The 20,014-nt window shown below is 52.1% G+C and overlaps 1 protein-coding gene across 1 annotated transcript in view; it reads right to left on the reverse strand.

The window, feature by feature from the left end:
- Positions 1 to 206: 206 nt before the first annotated feature.
- Positions 207 to 20,014, reverse strand: part of HDAC4 (histone deacetylase 4) — a 66,657-nt gene continuing 46,849 nt past the window's right edge. Inside the window, exons 16-25 of the mRNA XM_006866790.1 lie at positions 19,360 to 19,467; positions 18,265 to 18,320; positions 17,113 to 17,200; positions 11,834 to 11,953; positions 11,596 to 11,693; positions 4,932 to 5,050; positions 3,882 to 4,015; positions 1,787 to 1,871; positions 353 to 494; positions 207 to 246 (exon numbers count right to left, since the gene is read on the reverse strand). Coding sequence (XP_006866852.1) covers positions 207 to 246; positions 353 to 494; positions 1,787 to 1,871; positions 3,882 to 4,015; positions 4,932 to 5,050; positions 11,596 to 11,693; positions 11,834 to 11,953; positions 17,113 to 17,200; positions 18,265 to 18,320; positions 19,360 to 19,467 — 990 coding nt within the window. The remainder of the gene's footprint in view (positions 247 to 352; positions 495 to 1,786; positions 1,872 to 3,881; positions 4,016 to 4,931; positions 5,051 to 11,595; positions 11,694 to 11,833; positions 11,954 to 17,112; positions 17,201 to 18,264; positions 18,321 to 19,359; positions 19,468 to 20,014) is intronic.

Below are 20,014 nucleotides of genomic sequence, written 5' to 3' on the forward strand. Positions count from 1 at the left end.
CTCCCTGCGCGTCCGTGTGTCTGTCCCATGTCCCCGAGTGAGCGGCCACACCGCGGCGTGTGATCAGTGCAGCACAAAGACTCCAGCGCTGCTCACACCTGGCCACCCCTCATGGGGGGAACACCGGCAGGACGCAGGTGGTGGCGGAAATTTCTTGGCTGAGCTTCAAGACGAGACAAACAAACAGGATGGCGGCGTGTGCAGGGCTACAAAGGCGGCTCCTCTTCCATGGGTTCCTCGTCTGGCCTGAGTCCCAGCGTGGAGAGAGATTGACCGTACGTCATGGGGCGTCATGGGTCCCGTACCCACCACCCCGCGCACCCCCCTCTCCGCATTCCGGTTCCCTGCTCACCTCTTTTCCGCCGGCTTGACGCCCACGGAGAGTGAGGCCATGGCGGTCACAGTCTCTGCCTCCTCATTTTCGCATTTCTGCGCCTCCACCAGCGAGTAACCCACAGTGGAGGCAGCGCGCTGTAGGGAGCGCCAGTATTTGCCTGGGGACAGAGGGGGAGGTCACCAGGGCCCGGAGGGTCTGAGGACAGAGTGTGAAGTGTGTACCTGACAATGAACGTGCAGCGGCCCCCAGGTCCAGGGGCAGAGTGCTGAGGCCACTGCCCAGGGCAGTCCCGAGAGAGACGAGGAACCAGAGCTGGATATGAAGCCTGCCTCCCTGTCCCACATCCAGGCACCGACACCAACCGGGAGTAGCTGAGGTTTCTGGGGGCTGGGTCGAGGCCAACTCATGACGTCCCCTCGTGGCTCAGGGTAGAAGTGAGCTCCACGGAGTTTTCAAAGACTCATTTTTCAGAGGCCACCTGCCAGGTCTTCCTTTTGAGGCACCAGTGGGCAGTGAGCATGCTACATGGTCACCTGACTCCCAGCAGCGTGCTAACCATGGGAAACCCCTCCATATCCCACCGCTGCTCCACAGTGGGCCCGACTCAGATGCCCTGCTCTGACTCAGCCTCCTGGTAGAGTCAGACTTGTCCCATACTTGCTGAGGGCGTCCTCCTGGGAGTGGCCACAGCGGCTACATATGAAAATTCGCGATTTCATCTGTCCTACCCCAAACCCAAACCGATTGCCTCCGAGTTGGTGAGGATTCACAGAGATGCTGCAGGAAAGAAAACCACCCCATTGGGTTCCCAATGCTGTCTTCTTTACCGAAGCAGTCGGCCACATCTTTCTCCAGGAGAGGCTGGTGGCTTCAAACCGTCAACTTTTCAGTGAGCAGACATGCGTTTTACCCCCTGCAACACCAGGGCTCCTTCTATTTGATATGTGTAGTGAGACCACTGGCATTTGAAGCAACGCCGCCTCACAGAGACCCGATAAGACAGAACAGAACTGCTGCCTAGGATTCCCAAGGCTCAGTCTTCTCCTGCAGTGTGCCTGGTGGGTTTGAACTGCCAACCTTGAGGTGAGAAACCACACGCTTAAGCCACTGCACCATGAGCACAAAATGGATTCTGGTAGATTCTAGTTCTGAGAAGACAGATCTCCCCTGGCCCATGGCAGGGAACCTCACCACCCAGGGTCCAGGACTCGGTGGGGAGACACAACCCCAGAGCCACCATGTGGTTTGTAGGGGCAGCAGGTGTGGACAGTCCCTCAGTGCAGGGTAAAGAGGAGGAGGCTGATGCCCAGTCCTGACCCAATCCTGAGCTGTATGCCAGGCTAGAAGGTGGAGGGGCACCAACACAGAGCCCTTTCAGCTCCTCTTGTCAGCTGAGAGCAGGGGGAGGGAACAGGTGTGTGTGTGGGGTCCCAGCCCCCAGGTACTCACTGTGGATCTCGATGACCTTCTCCATGGATCGGACGGCGTTGGCGTTGGACCTCTGTTGTATTGTCTTCTCTGGGAGGGGGTCAAGCTGCAGAAAGAACACGGAGGTCAGGACAGTCCCCGTGTCTGTCGGGCAGTGGCTGGACATGCCCGGTGCCTCGAGCTGCATGTGTTTGTTTGCTCAGGGCCCTTCCAACAAGGGAGAGAAATAACTAGAAAATCCAAGTGTGGCCTTAGCATTTACTGTATGAAGTTGTCTACAAGAGTGGGTTTGCTCCCTTTTGAGGGCATTCAGGGATGTTCTGGGACTCATGGAAACAATCAGATGACTTACTGCATTAGGCAAATCTGCTGCACAAAACTTGTTTAAAGTGTTGAAGAGCCAAGATGTCAGTTAAAGACTGAGGTGCACCTGACCCCATCCATGGTATTTTCAGTCACCCCGTGTGCATGCAAAAATTGTACAGTGAATAAGGAAGACCGTGGAAGAATTGACGCATTTGAGTTATGGTGCTGGAGAATATTAAAAGTACCACGACTACCGGAAGAACCAACTACTCTGTGTTGGCAGAAGCACTGCTAGGAGGTTCCTTTAGAAATGAGGAACGTGAGATTTTACCTTTCATACTTTGGACCACGCTTGGTGAAGTTGGGGGTCAGTGAAAAAGAGGAAGACTCCTAAAGAGACGGATTGACACAGTGGCAGCAGCCATGGTCTCAAGTGTACCCACGATGGTGAGGATGGCACAGAACCGAGCAGCATTTCATTCGCCAAGTTGGCACCTAACAACTTGAGCCCCCCATGTGGAAGGAAGAAGCGTGCGTCTAGGAATGCAGGCACAGAGGGAAACCAGCGTGGTGTCCAAGGGTTACCCCACAGCATCTTCTGAGGGGGCGTGATGATTTTGTGGAAACGATCACTTTCCTATCCTGTCTTCTACATGAAAATACCCCTGGATCAGTTTTCTTCTAAGAAAGTGGAGGGGTTGATGGGGAGCGGGGTGAGTCCCATCAGATGGAAACCTTTGTACAGTTTCCACCTAGGATCAGCGGCAGCTGACTCAGGAGGAGATGGCCAAGAGATGGGCACGGCAGGATGGTACGCCAGACCACCGGATGACAACAACAATGGCAAACAATGGGTCAACCTACAGACAACGGAGACTTGCTGATTCAGGATCACGGAGGGGACCCTGCTGGATGGTCACGGGACAAGGGAGGAGCTTGGAGGACAAACATACAGACCACTGCCCCACACATGATGGGCAGGGAATGTCCCACAGTCTTGGCTGTGGGTGGGAGTTGGAAAAGTCGTCCCTCTAAGAATCTGCTTGGCTCTCCACGGGGCAGGGGAGGAGGCCTCTCCACGGGTCCTCAGAGCCAGCAGGAACCAGAAGCTGGAGGGATCAGCACATCCTGATGTGGGACTCCCTGGAGACATGGCATCCGTAGTACTGGGGCTGGGGTCATACTAGAGGACTCTGGACAGTGCCAGGACGCAGGGCCACAAGGATTGGTGGGCAGAGGTTCTCAGGGCCAAGGCTGGAGTGGTCTGGCTAGCATGGTATTGGAGTATCAGTTGGTGGCATTGGCGGTTAGGTGCCGTGGAGTCAGTTCTGACTCATAGCGACCCTGTGTCTTTATGGGAGCAGAAAGCCTTAGCTTTATCCCTCCGAGTGATTGGTAGGCTTGAAACACCGACCTTGTAGTTAGCATCCTGAGCACTAGGTTATGACTTTGGGCATAAATTGAGTATCCTCAAATCCATACTGAGTGGATAAATGGGAGACAAAGAATCTCCAATGATCTATGGGCACACTCTCTCACACCCTCATCCCACCCATGGTCCCCGGGGGTGCCGGCTGTACTTACGGACAGACAGATGGGGCCATACCTTATGCCCCAGTAGGGCAGAGACACACAGACAGACGAGGCCATACCTTGTTCCCCAGCAGGGCAGAGATGCACAGACAGACCGACAGATAGGAATGTACCTCGTTCCCCAGCAGGACAGAGACACACAAACAGACAGACAGATGAGGTGGTACCTCGTTCCCTAGCAAGGCAGAGACGCACAGACAGACAGACAAGAACGTACCTCGTTCCCCAGCAGGGCAGAGACGCAGGCTTCTGAGGCATCGCAGATGGCTGTTAAGTCGTGGCCACCTTCAAGGGCCAGTATGATGCGGCCGCCAGCCAGGCTCATCAGCTGCTTGGTCAGGTACCCGAAACCTGCAGCAGAAGAGGGAGATGCAAGTGGGGGGCAGGGGCAGCGCTGGTGTCTGCTGAGGGCCAAAGCGCTTTGAGGGGCTGACACCATATGGAACGGGGGCATGTAGGCTGCGCCAAGACACCACGCCATAACTGAAGCCAGGTGTCCGTTCATCGACGCCTCTAGGAGCTCCTGCCCCCTCTGTGCTCTGTGAGAGCCTCGAATTCATGAAGCAGCAGATAAGCCCAGTTGGGGACGCGCAGGAAAGTGAGCAGGAACAGCTCAGCCCTACGGTCACTGGTCTCCAGGGCACGGTCATAGCCAGCCCAGAGCTACAGGGCATGCCATGTGTGCACACATGCAACCTGCATGCACACAGGCACACATCCACATGTATGTTCAAACACATGTTTGTGTGCACACGGGCATGCTCATGCCCCACCCTCACACATATGGTCACACGTGTGCACATACACATATGTGCTCTTGTGTACACAACTCACACACTTCTGAACACTTATATCATGCACACACACACACACATGCTCACACACTGCTGTCTCCCGGTGGCTCTCTCTGTCTGGACACCCGAATGGCTCTCTTCCTGGGCCTGGGGATCTACTGCTCCCATCTGCACAGTCAGAGCAGCCTTGGAAAGCATGTTTCCACCCTTGGTCTGGGAATGGCCCCACCCATGTCTAGCCATGTGCCCAGGCTCTCAGCCGAAGGCTCTGGGACTGAGGGACTGAGTGCCCCGGGACCTCAGGCCACAGGGTCTGTGTTTGGTACAGCATCAGGTTTTCCTAAGGACGGAAACAGGGAGTTTCTGGGTTGTTATTTGGGGGACTGGGAACTGGAGAGACATTTTCCGGTGCACAGCCAGTATCTAGGGGTGCTGAGGTGGCCTGGAGTCCAGTAGGCTGGGATTGGACTTACATTTGGCGGACAGGTTGTAGCCTCCGAGGGGCGTCGGGTGTCCTTCCACTGCATCGAAGCCCGAGGACACCAGTACTACGTCTGGTGCAAACTCATTAGCAATTGGCATGACCACTGTCCTGCAGGAAGAATAGTGGGGTGTGGTCAGACAGGGCTGGCCTAGAGTGGTCTGCAGGGTGTGTGGTCAGTCAGGCCACAGTCTGGAGTTACTCTGGGGGGCTCTCTGTGGCCCTCATATCCAGCCCCACATCTCCCTCCAGGTTAGTGGCTACGAGTGGGCGCAGCCTCGACAGGCTGGTGTGGGTACTCATACTTGCTGAGAACCGATGGTCACTGAAAAGACCAAACCACCAGCCCTGCTGTTATGTGACAGCTACAGCAGGGGTCTTTCTGGGGCTCACTGCCTTTTGCACACCTTGGACGTGGGATGCCCCTTACCACATGGCTGCATCAACCTGGGTGGGGGGCGCCCGCAGCCCCGGTCTGGCTCCTACCCTCTCAGGCCGCGCCAGCAGCATGTGCTCCCACCATCCGGCACTTTCCTCAGACGGACATGAGAGATGGCAGAACCGAACCGTGAGCTGGGAGCCCCGGCACCCCCTCCAGACCCCCCACCCAAGGGCACAAGACCACAGCACAGATCCAGTGAGCCTGTACGTGTGAGCTGAGCTCGGTTAGCCAGGAGGACGCAGCCCTTTGGGCCCCTGTGAGAGACCCCATGTAACACTTTTGTCTCTGGAAGAGCAGAAGGTCCTACTTGAATGGGAGCAGGCACCCAACAGATCACTCGCACAGGCCGACTGGGGAGATGGGGTGGGTGCTCAGTGCCAGGTGGCCGTGATGATGGCAGATGCAGGACGGAAAGGTTTGGAGAACGACAGCACAGGGGACAGCATGAGCTCATGCCGCTGGGAACTGGCGCTGACTAACGTGTGTGTGATGCGGGCGGCTGCGGAGGCTTGGCTGGTAGACATAGAGCCATGGGAGGCGGGCCTAGGCCCGAGGCATTACTGGGTTCTGAATGAATGGCCGCAGGCCAGAGCGCATGTTCACTGGGGGTCCTCACCCCCATTTGTCTGGAGGGACAATTGAATGTCACGTGGCTGGTGTCGGAATCGCTCACTGGTTTGTTTGCTTTTCTGACGCTGCACCTGCTCAGGAAATTATTCTGCACACCTGGGCGGCAGCCCAAGGTGCTAAGGCTAAGGGACACGGTCGGCCCCTTGGGGGCCAGCCTGAGGGTCTGGAACTGAAGCTAGAGCAGGGGGTTGGACTGTTCTCTGTCACGGGTCCGAGGGAGGACATGTCAGCAGACAGATAGGGTGGCTGTATTCCAATAAAACTTAATTTACAGAAAATGGGTGGCTGGCTATAGGCCCTGCTGATCCGACATTCGAGGTCCTCTTCAGGGCAGGACACTTGCCCTGATGGCCGTGGCTTCTCATGCCTGTGGACTTTGTAAACACAGCACGACCCAAGGCTACTTTAAACAACATTCTGCTCACTCACAAGGGCCGGGTGAGTGTGGGGAGCAGATGTCTGAGACCAGGGAGTTACGTGTGCTCTTGTGGGGACACAGCCCAGCAAGGAGCTGTCACAGGGCCTTGCCACCTGCCCGGTGGGCACGGAGTGTCCCTTGTGGGTCTGTGGATGCCCTTTCTCAGTGACCTCGGTGACTTGTGTCTCACAGAAGTGCCTTCCTGTGGACTTTGTGCAGAGAACTGCAGACATCTCCCATGGCTCCATCTCAAAGAGAGCCCAGTCACTGCTGCGAAGGGAGTGGCTTTACTTGTCTGTTCCAAATGCTGACGATTTTATTTCCAATTTCCCAGAGGAAAAAAGCCACGGAACTGTTAACATCGTAACAAGAAGCCAACAAGGTCACGTGGTGGTAGTTATATGCCGTGGAGTCAGTTCCGACTCACAGCGACCCTGTACAGGGTTTCCGAGGCTGTAAATCTTTACGGGAGCAGAAAGCCTCATCTTTCTCCCGCAGAACAGCTGGTAGTTCCGAACTGCTGACTTTGAAGTTCGCAGCCTGATTCGTAAGAGAACATACAGAGTCCAACATACAGCAGCATATCTGGCCAACCAGTCACAATCCAAGATCACGAGGGCCCACAGGGATAGAACCAAACTCTCTTTTTCTTTTTTAGTATCTTCCATTCATAATATTTAAAAAAGTTTTTAGTGTGCATTGAGTGACAGTTTACATGGGAGAACATGGGTTTTATACTCGTTTCATTGCAATGATTACAGTCTCCTTCGTGCATCATCATTCAATAGTATTTGCTTCTATTCCCTGTTTTTTTGTTTTTGAATGTACACAAGAACACTCAGGAATATATAATAATTTAAACAACCAAAGGGCACATTCTGCAAACCAGCCTCCTGGCCACCAGGCTGGGCCTTCTCTGAGATGGAGCCATGGGTCATGTCTGCAATTCTCTTTCCTCAGCCACTCCCCCTCTCCATGGCCCCATCTCTGCCTCCATCTCTGGTCCCGCATTCCGCTCGTGTGCCATTTCCTTGATGATCCTAGGGTCCCCTGTTTCTGGACTGTAAGATTAAGTACTCCCCCTTTTTTTGCTATAAAACGTCCACCTTTACAGTTATTGACAGTTGCAATTAGTCATGATAACAATTACTCGCTGTTGAATCGTCTAAGTTGTCCATCCCTATCTACCCTGTGTACAGAGGGGATAGGATTGATACTTAAGGTGAAGACTCCTTTTCTCTCAGCTGGTATTTTGAGCTGCTACATCCATAAGTATAGGTCAAATTCATCAAATTGCAGCAATTTACACTTGCTTCCTTTATCTCAAAAAAAAATTTTTTTTTTTTTCTTTTTTTTTTCAATCCTCCTCTAGTTGAGTGTTGAGTTCTGACCATCGAGGCTGGGTCAAAAGGGTACTACTAGCAAATTTGGGTGTTCTTGTGCATCTCCCCTCACTTAACATCAGCTGAATGCTTCACTCTCAGCTCTAGCCCTCTGTGGCTATGTCCTTGTCCATGGGCTCAAGTGTCCCCAGGTGTCACCACACTTTGGACCAACCAGCCCTTCCTCTTCTCTCTCTCATCTCCAGGTCAACGGAGTCAATGGACTGTCATTGAACTCAGCCCATTTCTTCATTGCTGTCTTACCCCGTCTTCCATTCACCAGTAGACCAATGTGGTCACCAGCAAGCTTACATGCTTGTTTGTGTGTTCCCTTTGAGTTTCAGTCTTAGGAAGACTTTGTCCTGAAGAACTTGATTGCTTGCCTTGATGGCTTCCTGGTGAACAGCTTGCTTGTTCCTGTAGTAGCCAATCAGACTGCCATTTTTTTTTCCTGATGATCTTTCTTTGAAGATGTATTTTCTGTTGCTCTAGCAGCTCCAGGCTGGTCTGCTTGTCCTTTCCAGTGGGAATGGCCCACCTCATAAGGTAGACCCAGAGCTACACATTTCCTATCAACCGTCTCCTGACTGGTCTCCCCGCTGAGTCTTGGTACAGAGTAATCTTTGACTTTTGCTGGACAGCCTGGGGCTTGGGCTTTCTGAGACGGCAGACCCCTGTGTGTCCACTCAGAGGTGGGAGACGTGGGCAATGAGTCAGGCTGTTGTCCCAGAGCAGAGACAGGCAGGACACCCGTGAAGGACTGACTGAACTCCTCAAAACATGTGTCAGGAGTCCTGGTATGGCCATGTGGGTTAATGCGCCAGACTGCAAAGCCGTTTGAACTGCAAGGTCGGTGGTTCAAGCTCACCAGCTGCTCCTTGGAAACCCTATACAGGGTCACTATGAGTCAAAACCAAATCACCATCACGTAACAACAAATATATATACCGGAGTCCTGGTGTGGCGCTGTGGGCTAATGCATCAGACTGCAAAGTTGTTCGAACTGGTGGTTCAAGCTCACCAGCTGCTCCTTGGAAACCGTATACAGGGTCCCTATTGGTCGGAATCGACTTGACGGCACTTCACAATAAACAACAACAAACAGTACTAGATAGCTAATGGAGTCCCGGTGTGGTACTGCCGGAGAATGTGCTTGCCCACAATGTCCGTTTGAGCTACAAGGGTTCACAGGGTTGCTGAGTTGGAACTGACTCGACGGCATTTTAACAACAGACAGCTAATACAGGCCAGCCTTCCCATCCCACCCAGAGTGTTCCGGAAGCCCCTCCATCCACGCTGGCTCAGAGGTGCCTGCCGCAGCCTTCCTCCACACATGCTCGGAGAGCCTCTGGAACCTTCTTTAGCTTCCTCTCACTCCATCCCTAAGCCTTGAGGAGACGGAGGTCTGTCCCTGTCCTGTCTCGGCAACTCTTCCTGGCTTCTGCTAGCTACTTCTGGTCACTCATGCAGCCTGGTCCTTGTCTTGCCAGGGACCTCGAGGTCCTGTAGAAAACCCACTGACCCCACCTTTAGATTCCTTGTCTCTTGTGAGGACACACTGCCATCATCACACATCGCTCCCATCCCTCCCGCACCTTCCAGCTCCATCTTCTAGCTTGGCCACAACAAACATTGGGGGCTCGAGACGCCAGGTCTCCAGAGAGCATGATTCAATGACACACTAGTACTGTACCACCCACATGCTCAGGGGGCTGCTGGACTGCTGGACCCACAGAGGTTTTCATGGGCTGATTTTCAGAAGCAGGTGCCCAGGCCTTTCCTCCTGATCTCAGTCTGGAGGTACCGAGACCTATCCAGCATCACATAACAGATGGGCGGTCGCTGCACGTGAGGTGCACTGGCTGGGAGTTGAACCCAGGTCTCCTGTGTGGAAGACGAGGCTCTAGTTTGAAGCTACTCTATTTTCTCACACTTGAATCCAAATTGTGATTTAAGAGTTAAGACCCTCACTTCATCTTCTGGCGGCAGCAGGCGAACGAGGGGTTAAGGAGTGTGTCCAGTCTCCCTGTCAGCCTGGAGTGCGGGACTTCAAAGCCTGCGTCTGGCAAGGGGCTGGTTTGAATAAAGCCCCTTTCTCTCTGTATCTCCAAGCCTGGGGAGAGAGCCCATTACCTCTGGTTTTCATTAAGGGCATTTTCCTTATCTTTTCTGCATCGGGGGCGTGATCCCCCCAAAACGCAATGTGGCAGGCGACTGGCTGGCTTCACAAGGTGCTGGAGGGGATGGGGGCTGGTCTTGAGGGGCTTGGACAGGTGGGGGTGTGTGTGATGAGGCAGAAATAGGAGAGCAAGCCGGTCACTCTTCTTCACTGGCTGGTGCATGGCACCATAAATTGTTAACTTCAAAGAGCTATTTTACATAAAAATCAATAAAAAGAATCCTGAAGTAATTTTCCTTTTCCAGGAGGCTGTTTGGGCTTGAGAACATTCACTGACCAGTCCTGGTCACGTGCACATCTGGCAGAAGACCCCAATGGTTCAACTCAGAGAGGAAGACTTGCCCTAAGGGCTGGCCCAGGGTGAGGGAGGGAGGTGCCCCCACTGCTGACCAGGACCCCAAGTCTGAGGCCCCCAACTAGACCAATGAGGGGAGAGATGCTCCAACCCCATTTGCTCATGTCCTGCTCGCTGGGCAGCGGGATCTGTGTGCTTGACCACCTTGTCTTCAGTCAGCATCCACACCAGATGGTGGGAGAGAGGACAGTGAGGATGGTGGTGGGGCTGTATCCGGGGGTAACGTCCTGCTGCCTGCATCCTGGCAACGGGAGCATCCCAATTAGACGGCATCTGATGGAAAGGTGGAAGAGATGTCCACCTGCCCCAGGCTGAGTCAGGGTGTCTTCCTGGACACTGGGTAGGACCATGGCAGGCTGTATGAACACTTCAGAGGGTCAATGACTGGCCCCCAGAGAGCAACAGGCTGAATGAGGAGCAAGTCCCAGGTGTCCTCTGCAGACTCCCCCACACGATGCTCACACGTCGTGCACACAGGCACAGATGTTTGTCGAGAGGCAGGTGTACAGACACTCATACATGTGCACACACGCTCTGTCATGCAGGCACACGCACGTCCCATGTGTGAATCAGGAATCCCCGGAAAAATTCAGACCAAGTTTCAGTGAAAACATTCACGACTCAGTTCAAGAACAGCCTTGTCCAAGGAAGACAGAGGCCCTCGGCTCAGCCACCTGACGCTTCTCCTCACAGAGACTGTGGGGAGCAGCACCCCCATCTGCAAGGCACGGTCCTACCCCCGGGGTCTTTAAGCTGGCCTGGCTCAACGTGGAGAAGTCACTCGGTTGGTATGGGAGCAAACATGTTCTGAAAGCAGCTCTGCGGAGTCCGGCGTCTGCCCCCCCCAATTCTCCAGAAACCAAGGGGCAATGCAAACGGACTTCAAAGTTCACGGAAAAATGGAATAGAAAGATTCTGGACTTTTCCCACGAACTTGAGGGCCCCACTTGGTATTTATTTCTATTCCCCACCCACTCAGGAAGGGTGTGTGGGAGAGAAACTTGGCCGTCTTCACGGCTTCCATCTTTCCCAGCATGACACATGCCTGTTTCTCACAGGCAGGACCCTGCACGCCAGGGGACAGGGACACTGAAGGGTCCTCCCCCTGTGAGGGGGAGTCACAGAACCCCACAACCAACTCCTTCATCTGGAGCATGGAGCTGCTTTCCCTGGCGCAGCGAGGCGGGGGAGCAGAGGAGGCCGGAAGCGCTGGGGACAGGTGCTGACCATCCAGGTGTCAAGGTTCTCACCTGAAAGCTGTCAGGTACTCAGCGTCACCCATGGGGGGGTCGAGACCACCAGTGAAGGCCATGTTCACGTTGAAGCCCACGCCGGGCCCCGTGCCTACCTGCATGGCAAGGAGACAGAGATGTATTACAGACCATGACCAGGGTCCCCCCGCCCCGAGCGGCATGCCCAGTGGGCCCCGCTCACCTCGTCAGGGGTTGCCCACCCTGAGCACGCGCACCCTGTGGACCCCCCGCTCACCTCGTCGGGGGCCCCGCTGCCCGGAAAGAAGTTGCCGTCGTCATAGCGATGCAGGGAGACATAGAGTACGCTGGGGTCGCTGTAGAAGGCCTGCTGTGTCCCGTTCCCATGGTGCACATCCTGCCAGAACAAAGCCGGTCAGCATGATGGTACGATGACCACGGGGCAGGCCGGCCACCACAGCTGTCACAGAGGCATGGGGCCAAGGGCAGATTTGGGGATGTCTTAAAGTTCATGTCTGGTTTATAAACCTTTCAGTGCCCAAGGAGCAAACCATGTAGGGCACACTGGGGACACGGTAGGCCACGCACAGGGTCCCGTGGGATCTGTGCCACCCATAGGGCCTGATGAGGGGTATGGGGAGGGGCCGGGCTTAGTTGTTACGAGTTCTCTTGACTGTCCCCATGGGGAAGGCAGGAGGGACGGGTCTGCTCCCCCCCACTCCCCAACCAGCTTGTTTTGGAAAACAAGTCTTTAGCCCAGGCTCTTTATTTCCAAACCACAACGGATTTCTGCAAGAAACATCAAAATTCCACCTGAAGGGACTGGCTATGTTTTTTCTTAAAAAAAAAAAATGTTGTTGTTGTTGTTATGTGCCATCGAGTCGGTTCCGACCCATAGCGACCCTGTACAGGGTGTAAATCTTTCTCCCGCGGAGCACCTGGTAGTTTCGAACCGCTGACCTTAAGGTTCACAGCCCGATTCGTAACCACTACACTACCAGAGCTCCTTAAAAAAAGAAGTAATAAATACTGAAGGGGTTGTGTGTGTATGTATGTATGTGTGTGTGTAGATGGAGTCTGCTCCTTGGAAACGCTATACAGGATCACTATGGGTCAAAACCAATTCAACAGCATATTACAACAAATATATATCCTACAAGCGACACACTGGAGCCCTGGTGTGGCGCTGTGGGCTCATGCGTCATACTGCAAAGTCATTTGAACTACAAGGTCGGTGGTTCAAGCTCACCAGCTGCTCCTTGGAAACCCTATACAGGGTCGCTATGAGTAGGAACCAACTTGACGGCACTTACCAACAGCAACAAGGCTTTAGGAGTCCTGGTGTGGTGCTGTTGGCTAATGTGTCAGACTGCAAAAGTCATTTGAACTGCAAGGTCGGTGTTCAAGCTCACGAGTTGCTCCTTGAAAACCCTATACAGGGTCGCTACAGGTCAGAATTGACTCGACAGCACTTAACAACAATAACACGCCCATTGGTCCAGTTGTGAGGAATTTTGAAGACTCCATACAGACTGAAGATGAAGTCCATACAGACTCCATCCACACATATTCTTTGAGTTTCATTGCAAATGCTTCACGTTCTCTTTGCTTTCAACAAGCAAGACTGTGTATTCGGAGTCACGAGTTGTTAACGAGTCTGCCACCAATCCTGACATGCTCTTGTTCATGTAGCTCAGCTTCTTGGATTATTAGATTAGCAGACAGACTGAATAAGTATGGTAAAAGGATACAACCTTGGTGCATGCCTTCCTGTTTTAAAACCATTCAGTATGCCCTTGTTTTGGTCTATGTACAGGTTCCTCATGAGCACATTTAACAGTTGTACAATTCCCATTCTTCACATTGGTATCCACAGTTTGTTATGATCCACAGACGACGACCTTGGTGTAGTCAATAAAGCACAGGTACACATCTTTCTGGCATTTTCTGCTGTCAGCCTAGAGCCACCTGACGTCAGCAGTGATATCCCTCATTCCACGTCCTCTTCTGAATTCAGCGTCAATTTCTGGCGGCTCCTGTCAATGTACTGCTGCCACTGGTCTTGAATTGTCTTCTGCAAAGTTCTACTTGCTGTGATACTAATCATAATTGCTGGATAATTGGTTCACTCTGTTGAGTCACCTTTTTGGAATAGGCACAAGTATGGATCTCTTCCAGTTGGTTGGCCAGCTAGCTGTCCTCCAGATTTCTTCCAGTGCTGCATCCGTCTGGTGAAACATTCCAATTTGTATTCCATCGATATTCGAGCCTTGCTTTTCGCGAGTGCCTTCAGTACCATCGGTTCTTGATCACACGCTACCTCTCGGAATGGTTGAACACCAACCAGTTATATTTCAGTATGGTGCCTCTGTGTATTCCTTCCATCTTCTTTTGATGCTTTCTGCATCAGTCAATATTTTGCTGACAGAATCCTTCACGATTTAAGCTGAGGCTTGAATTTTTTCTTCAGTTCTTTCAGCTTTAGTAAACGTGGAGTGTGCTCTTCCGTTTGGTTTTCTAGCTCCGTCTTTGTGCATTTCTTTATACTTTGCTTTGTCTTCTTGAGCTGCCCTTGGAATGTTTCTCTTCAGTTCTTCGACTTCCTCACTCCTTCCATTCACTTTAGCTTCTCTATTCTCATGAGCACGCTTCAGAATCTCTTCTGACATCCATTTTGGCCTTTTCTTTTTTTCCTGTCCTTTTAATGACCTTTTGTTTTCTTCCTGTATCATGTTCTTGATGTCATCCCACAAAAACAAGCCCCTTCTGGTCTTCAATCATTAGTGTCTAATGTGTCAACTCTGTTCTTAAGATGGTCTCTAGAATCCTTTGGGATATACTAAAGCCCATATTTTGCTCTCGTGGACTTGTTTACACTTTCTTCAGTTTCAGCCTTAACTTGCAGATGAGCGATCTGTTCACAGTCTTGCTCCTGGCCTTGTTTTGGATGATGATGAGCTTCTCCAGTTAATTTGATTCCTGTGTAGGTCATCTGGTGAGGTCCATATGTATATGTTGTTGTTGTTGTTAAGTGCCGTCGAGTCAGTTCCGACCCATAGCAACCCTGTACAGGGTTTCTGAGGGTGTAAATCTTTACGGGAGTAGAAAGCCTCATCTTTCTCCCGCGGAGCGGCTGATAGTTTCGAACCGCTGACCTTAAGGTTTGCAGTCCGATTCGTAACCACTACGCTACCAGAGCTCCTTCCATATGTATATAGTTGCCATTAATATTGCTGAAAAAAGGTATTTGCAATGAAGGAGCTGTTGGTTTTACAAAATCGTATCACGTGATCTCCAGCATCATTTCTATCACCAATGCCTTATTTTCTAATGAGCGATTCTTTCTCTTCGGTTCCAAAGACTAGTAACTATCAATGTATCTTGACTGCAAGCTTGATCTATTTCAGACTGAAGATGTTCATAGAATTCTTTAATTTTTCCATCACTGGCTTTGGTGGTTGGTGCATAGATTTCAATAATAGCGGTATATGCTGGTCTTCCTTGTAGTGGTGATGTGCTGTGGAGTCAGTTCCGACTCATAGCGACCCTGAACAGGGTTCCCGAGACTGTAAATCTTTAAGCGAGCAAAAAGCCTCATCTTTCTCCCACTGAACAGCTGGTAGTTTCAAACTGCTGACCTTGTGGTTCGCAGCCCGTTTCATAACCACTACGCTACCACAGCTCCTTGGTCTTCTTTGTATAGATATTATCCCACCACAGACTGAGTTGTGCTTCAAGATTAGTCTTGGAATGATCTTTTAGATGCAACATGATTCATCAGTTTGTTATTTCTGGCACAGAAAAAATGTAATTGTTCAATTCACAAAGGTCATCACGAGTGCATTTCAGCTCACTAATGCCTAGAACAAGGAGCTCTGGTAGTGTAGTGGTTACAAGTCTGGCTGCTAACCTCAAGGACAGTAATTCGAAACTACCAGCCATTCGGAGGGAGAAAGATGAGGCTTTCTTTCCCATAAAGATTTACAGCCTCGAAAACCCTATGCAGGGTTGCTATGAGTCAGAATCGACTCCACGACACATAACCACCACCACTAATGCCTAGATCATCAATATTTACGCTTTCCATTTCATTTTTGACTTCCAATTTTCCTAGATTCATACCTTGTACACTTTATGTTGTGAATATCAATGGATGTTTGCAGCTGTTCTCATGTTGAGTTGTGCCCCATCAGAAAATGAAGGTCCTGAAAGCTTTTCTCCATTCGCATCATTATGGCCAACGCTACTTTGAGGAGGCAGCTTGTCCCCAGTCATATTTTGAGTGCCTTTCAACCTGAGGGGCTCATCTTCTGGCACTATATCTGACAACGTTCTGACACTATTTATGAGGTCTTCAGGGGCTAGGTCCCTCAGAAGTGGGCCTCCTGTTCTTTGTATTTAGTCTGCTCTGAGTCTGGCACCTCCGCTGAAACGTGTCCATTATTGAATTGATATTTGAATTACCAGTGGCATATTCCAGCAACACACCATCACAACAACATGCATGCCATCATAGTATGACAGACTGACTGACAGACGGCATACTGTTCTCGTGTGTCGAGTTGGTTCCAGCCCACGGAGACCCAGTAGAGGGTTTCTTCCGATCCTATAGTTCGCAGTCTACTGCTCAGCCTACAGCACCATGGCAGGCCTCACCACACACACAGTACACACACAGAGTTACAGTTGGCAAAAGAAGAAAGTGAAGTTTTAGAATCAGTGTCTATTTTTGGAACTCAGTATTATGTAGCATTTTTTTTTTTTCTTCACATAGTAAACTTGTTTTAATCATTTGATTTTAACAAATGTATTGGGGGGAGGGCCATGGGGACAGGGCAGGTCCCCTCTCCTTTCCTCCTCTTCCCTCCCCACAAAAAGGGGCTCAGGGAAAGATATAGGCAAGGGAGAGGTCCCCAGTCTGTTTGGGGGAAGGGGCTACAGAGAACAGGGGACCAAACCCAGGCTAGAGAGAAGAATCCACAGCATTCTGATTCTAGATCGAATTAACAAACACAACAGAAACAAAACACAACAGACAGACGACAGCAGCCCCCCCTGCCCCCCCTCCCCTCCCCCCCCCCCCCCCCCCCCCCAGGGCGGCCTGACCGGAACCACTGCTCATCCTGAACAAGGGAGCAGCATGAAGGGCAGGGGGTCCCTGACAGTAGCATTTCTTTTTAAAGCACGTTTTAGGCGCTGTGGCATTTGGAGAGGGCATGTCCATCAGGACAGTGAACGAGGCTCAGATGTTCTTCTGGAAGCGGGACGGGTTTCCCAGGAGGCAGGCGCAGCCCTCCAGTGCCTTCCATAGACCAGAAGCAGCAGGTGGGAGTGGGGCACTGGCACCGTCTGGACTGGGCCTTCCAGCCAGATTTCCAGAAGTTTCTCCACACTCACCTTCCCTCCACACACGATACTGCTCACGAGCCTGCTTATGGGAGTTAAGCTGCCCAGTAGACTCATGATTTTCACATCTTTGAGACGGTTTCCAGAGGGTAGACACCCACTCCCTGTACCTGCGCCTTTCTGCCTGCCCTCGGCGGAGTGCCCACTCACCCAGTCCACAATGAGGATCTTGCTGACGCTCAGCCGCTGCTGAAGGAGCTTGGCTGCGATGGCCACCGAGTTGAAGTAGCAGAAACCCCTGGAGGTGGACGGGGGGAAGGGAGGGGACGGCCCAGTTAGGGATCCCACCAATGACCTCAGCTCCTGGGGGCTCAGCTCCAAACTGGCACTACATGGTCCACACAACGCACATTCGCATAACCACACACACACTCAGCAGCCTCACATATGCGCACATCACACATACACACATCCATGGACATCCATGTCACACATACTCAACAGCCTCACATATGTACATGTCACCTGTACATACATCTACGGACATCCATGTCAAACACACTCAGCAGCCTCACATATGTACACGTCACACGTACACACATCCACGGACATCCACATCACACATACTCAGCAGCCTCACATATATACACATCAAATGTACACACATCCATGGACATCCACATCACACATACTCAGGAACCTCACATATGTATATGTCACATGTACACACATCCATGGACATCCACATCACACATACTCAGCAGCCTCACATATGTACACGTCATATGTACACACATCCATGGACATCCACATCACACATACCCAGGAGCCTCACATATGTACATGTCACATGTACATACATCTACGGACATCCATGCCACACACACTCAGCAACCTCACATATGTACATGTCACGCATACATACATCCATGGACATTCATATCAAACACACTCAGCAGCCTCACATATGTACACGTCACACGTACACACATCCACGTCACATCCACTCCGCAGCCTCACATATGTACATGTCACATGTACATACATCCACGGACATCCATGTCACACACACTCAGCAACCTCACATATGTACATGTCACGCATACATACATCCATGGACATTCATATCACACACACTCAGCAGCCTCACATATGTACACGTCACACGTACACACATCCACGTCACATCCACTCCGCAGCCTCACATATGTACATGTCACATATAAACATCCACGTCACACACACACCTGTCCATGGTTGCACATGTACAGTACACACCATAGCAGACTGTGTAGCAGCACTAGAGCTAACAACAGGTGGGCCCTGCCCTCTCCCGCCTGCTGGGGTCTGAGGTCTACTCACATGGGTGTGCTCTCCTCGGCGTGGTGTCCGGGGGGGCGGACCACTGCAAAGCCGTTCTGTAGACGAGAAGCCCGTCAGTAAAGGTGTCTTGCGGGCTCACAGGTTTCAGTGAATCTCACTCAGAGAGGAAAAGGTGTGTGCCTCCCCAATTTCTGTGGGTGACAGCTGCCTGCGGTTTGGTGTTACTGAGCCTGGCACCCAGGTAGGTATGGACGGGATGGGGCTCAGAGGACCCTGAAAGAAGTGTCCTCCACCAGCCAGGCACACATGGAGGGGATCCAGGATCATGTCAGACTCACTGATGAGTCACACTTAGGCAAACACAACGGTAGACCAACACGCTGCTGGTCCTGCCTCGGAAAACCAAGAGCGAGCTGAGCTAGGGGCCCCTTTTTCTTAAAAGAAGGTCTGAGGTGGAGAAACCGAGGGTGTCTCTCATTATCACGCGGAGGATGACAGAGCTATTAGAGCTGAGGTCTAGCGTGGAGGGGACCCCTGGCACCTCTGGAAGCCCTGTGTACTTCCACACACCTGAAGTCATCTCCGAATGACCCGTGCCTGGTGAATGGACCCGTGTCCCCACAGTGACCGGGACGACTGGGGAGGGTGTGCATGTGTGAGTGTGTGAGGGTGTGTGTGAGGGTGTGCGTGTGTGTGTGTGTGTGTGTGTGTGTGTGTGTGAAGGTGTGTGTGAGGGCCCCAGAGCAGCGAGCTGTTCAGAGACAACATTGGTCAGGCTTTGACTCAATGTTGAGTTGGAATCGACTTGGGGGCAGGTGTGTTATCCGAAGGGGATTAGCATTTGCGTGAAGTTGAGTTTTCTTCATGATCCTACAACCCAGCAATCAATCATAACCCGAGGTGGCAGGACACAGCAGGGCCAAGAGTCCAGCTGCCGTCGATGCCATTGTTCAGAGTTTTAAGATCTTTTCCTTAGAGAGAAATGCAGCTCACCGAACCGGTCTGTATTCCCCACACTGTGCGTGCCGGGCAGGGGCTCCACTAGCCTCCCCCATAGTCCCTACTGTGCAGTGCGTGTCTTGGGGGATGTGTGCTCCCATCCGCTGCAGCTTGCTGACCAGACCCCTCACTCACCTTCAGTTCTCCCGTGGCCACCTTGAAGACCAGCTCCACCACACAGCCCACGGCCAGCCGAGCCGCCCCTGATGAGTGCACCTCGTTCCATATGGTATCACTGTCCACCTGCGGAGACGGTGGATATGGTCACTGTCGTCCAGGCCACACAGGCCGCCCCAGCCTCGCCAGTCTCCGAGGCTCCATGGAGACCCCGCATCTCAACTCCCAGCATCGTGCCTCCTGCCCACTAATTTCCTCTCAAAGAACAGAGCCAGCTGCACTGGGGTCGCTTTTGCCTCTAAAAACAACGCATCGCAAACACATATTAGCAGTCAAGGGAGCTGGCAGGCCAGGAACGACACACTTCTACCCTTTTCTGAGTCTGCTGCGTCCCTCCCCCTTTCCTTACTGCATCACATCACACCGACGACCAACAGAATGACACGAATCAGGAGCTGGAACCAGATATCTTTAGGTTGTGGCTCATGTTGTGCTGAATTACCCACAATCTCCAAATGCCCGACAGGACAGGAAGACAGGAATGGGCACAGGAGGGGGCAGTGAGGATCAGACATTAGAACAAGGGGCAGACCCGTCACCAGACGCTGTAGGACCAGATGTTGGCACTGCCTTCGCCCTCTACAACCAACAGAAATGTGTTCTGTCACAGGCC

This window comes from Chrysochloris asiatica, unplaced genomic scaffold (genome assembly GCF_000296735.1).
Source record: "Chrysochloris asiatica unplaced genomic scaffold, ChrAsi1.0 scaffold00096, whole genome shotgun sequence".
Taxonomy (NCBI): Eukaryota; Metazoa; Chordata; class Mammalia; order Afrosoricida; family Chrysochloridae; genus Chrysochloris; species Chrysochloris asiatica.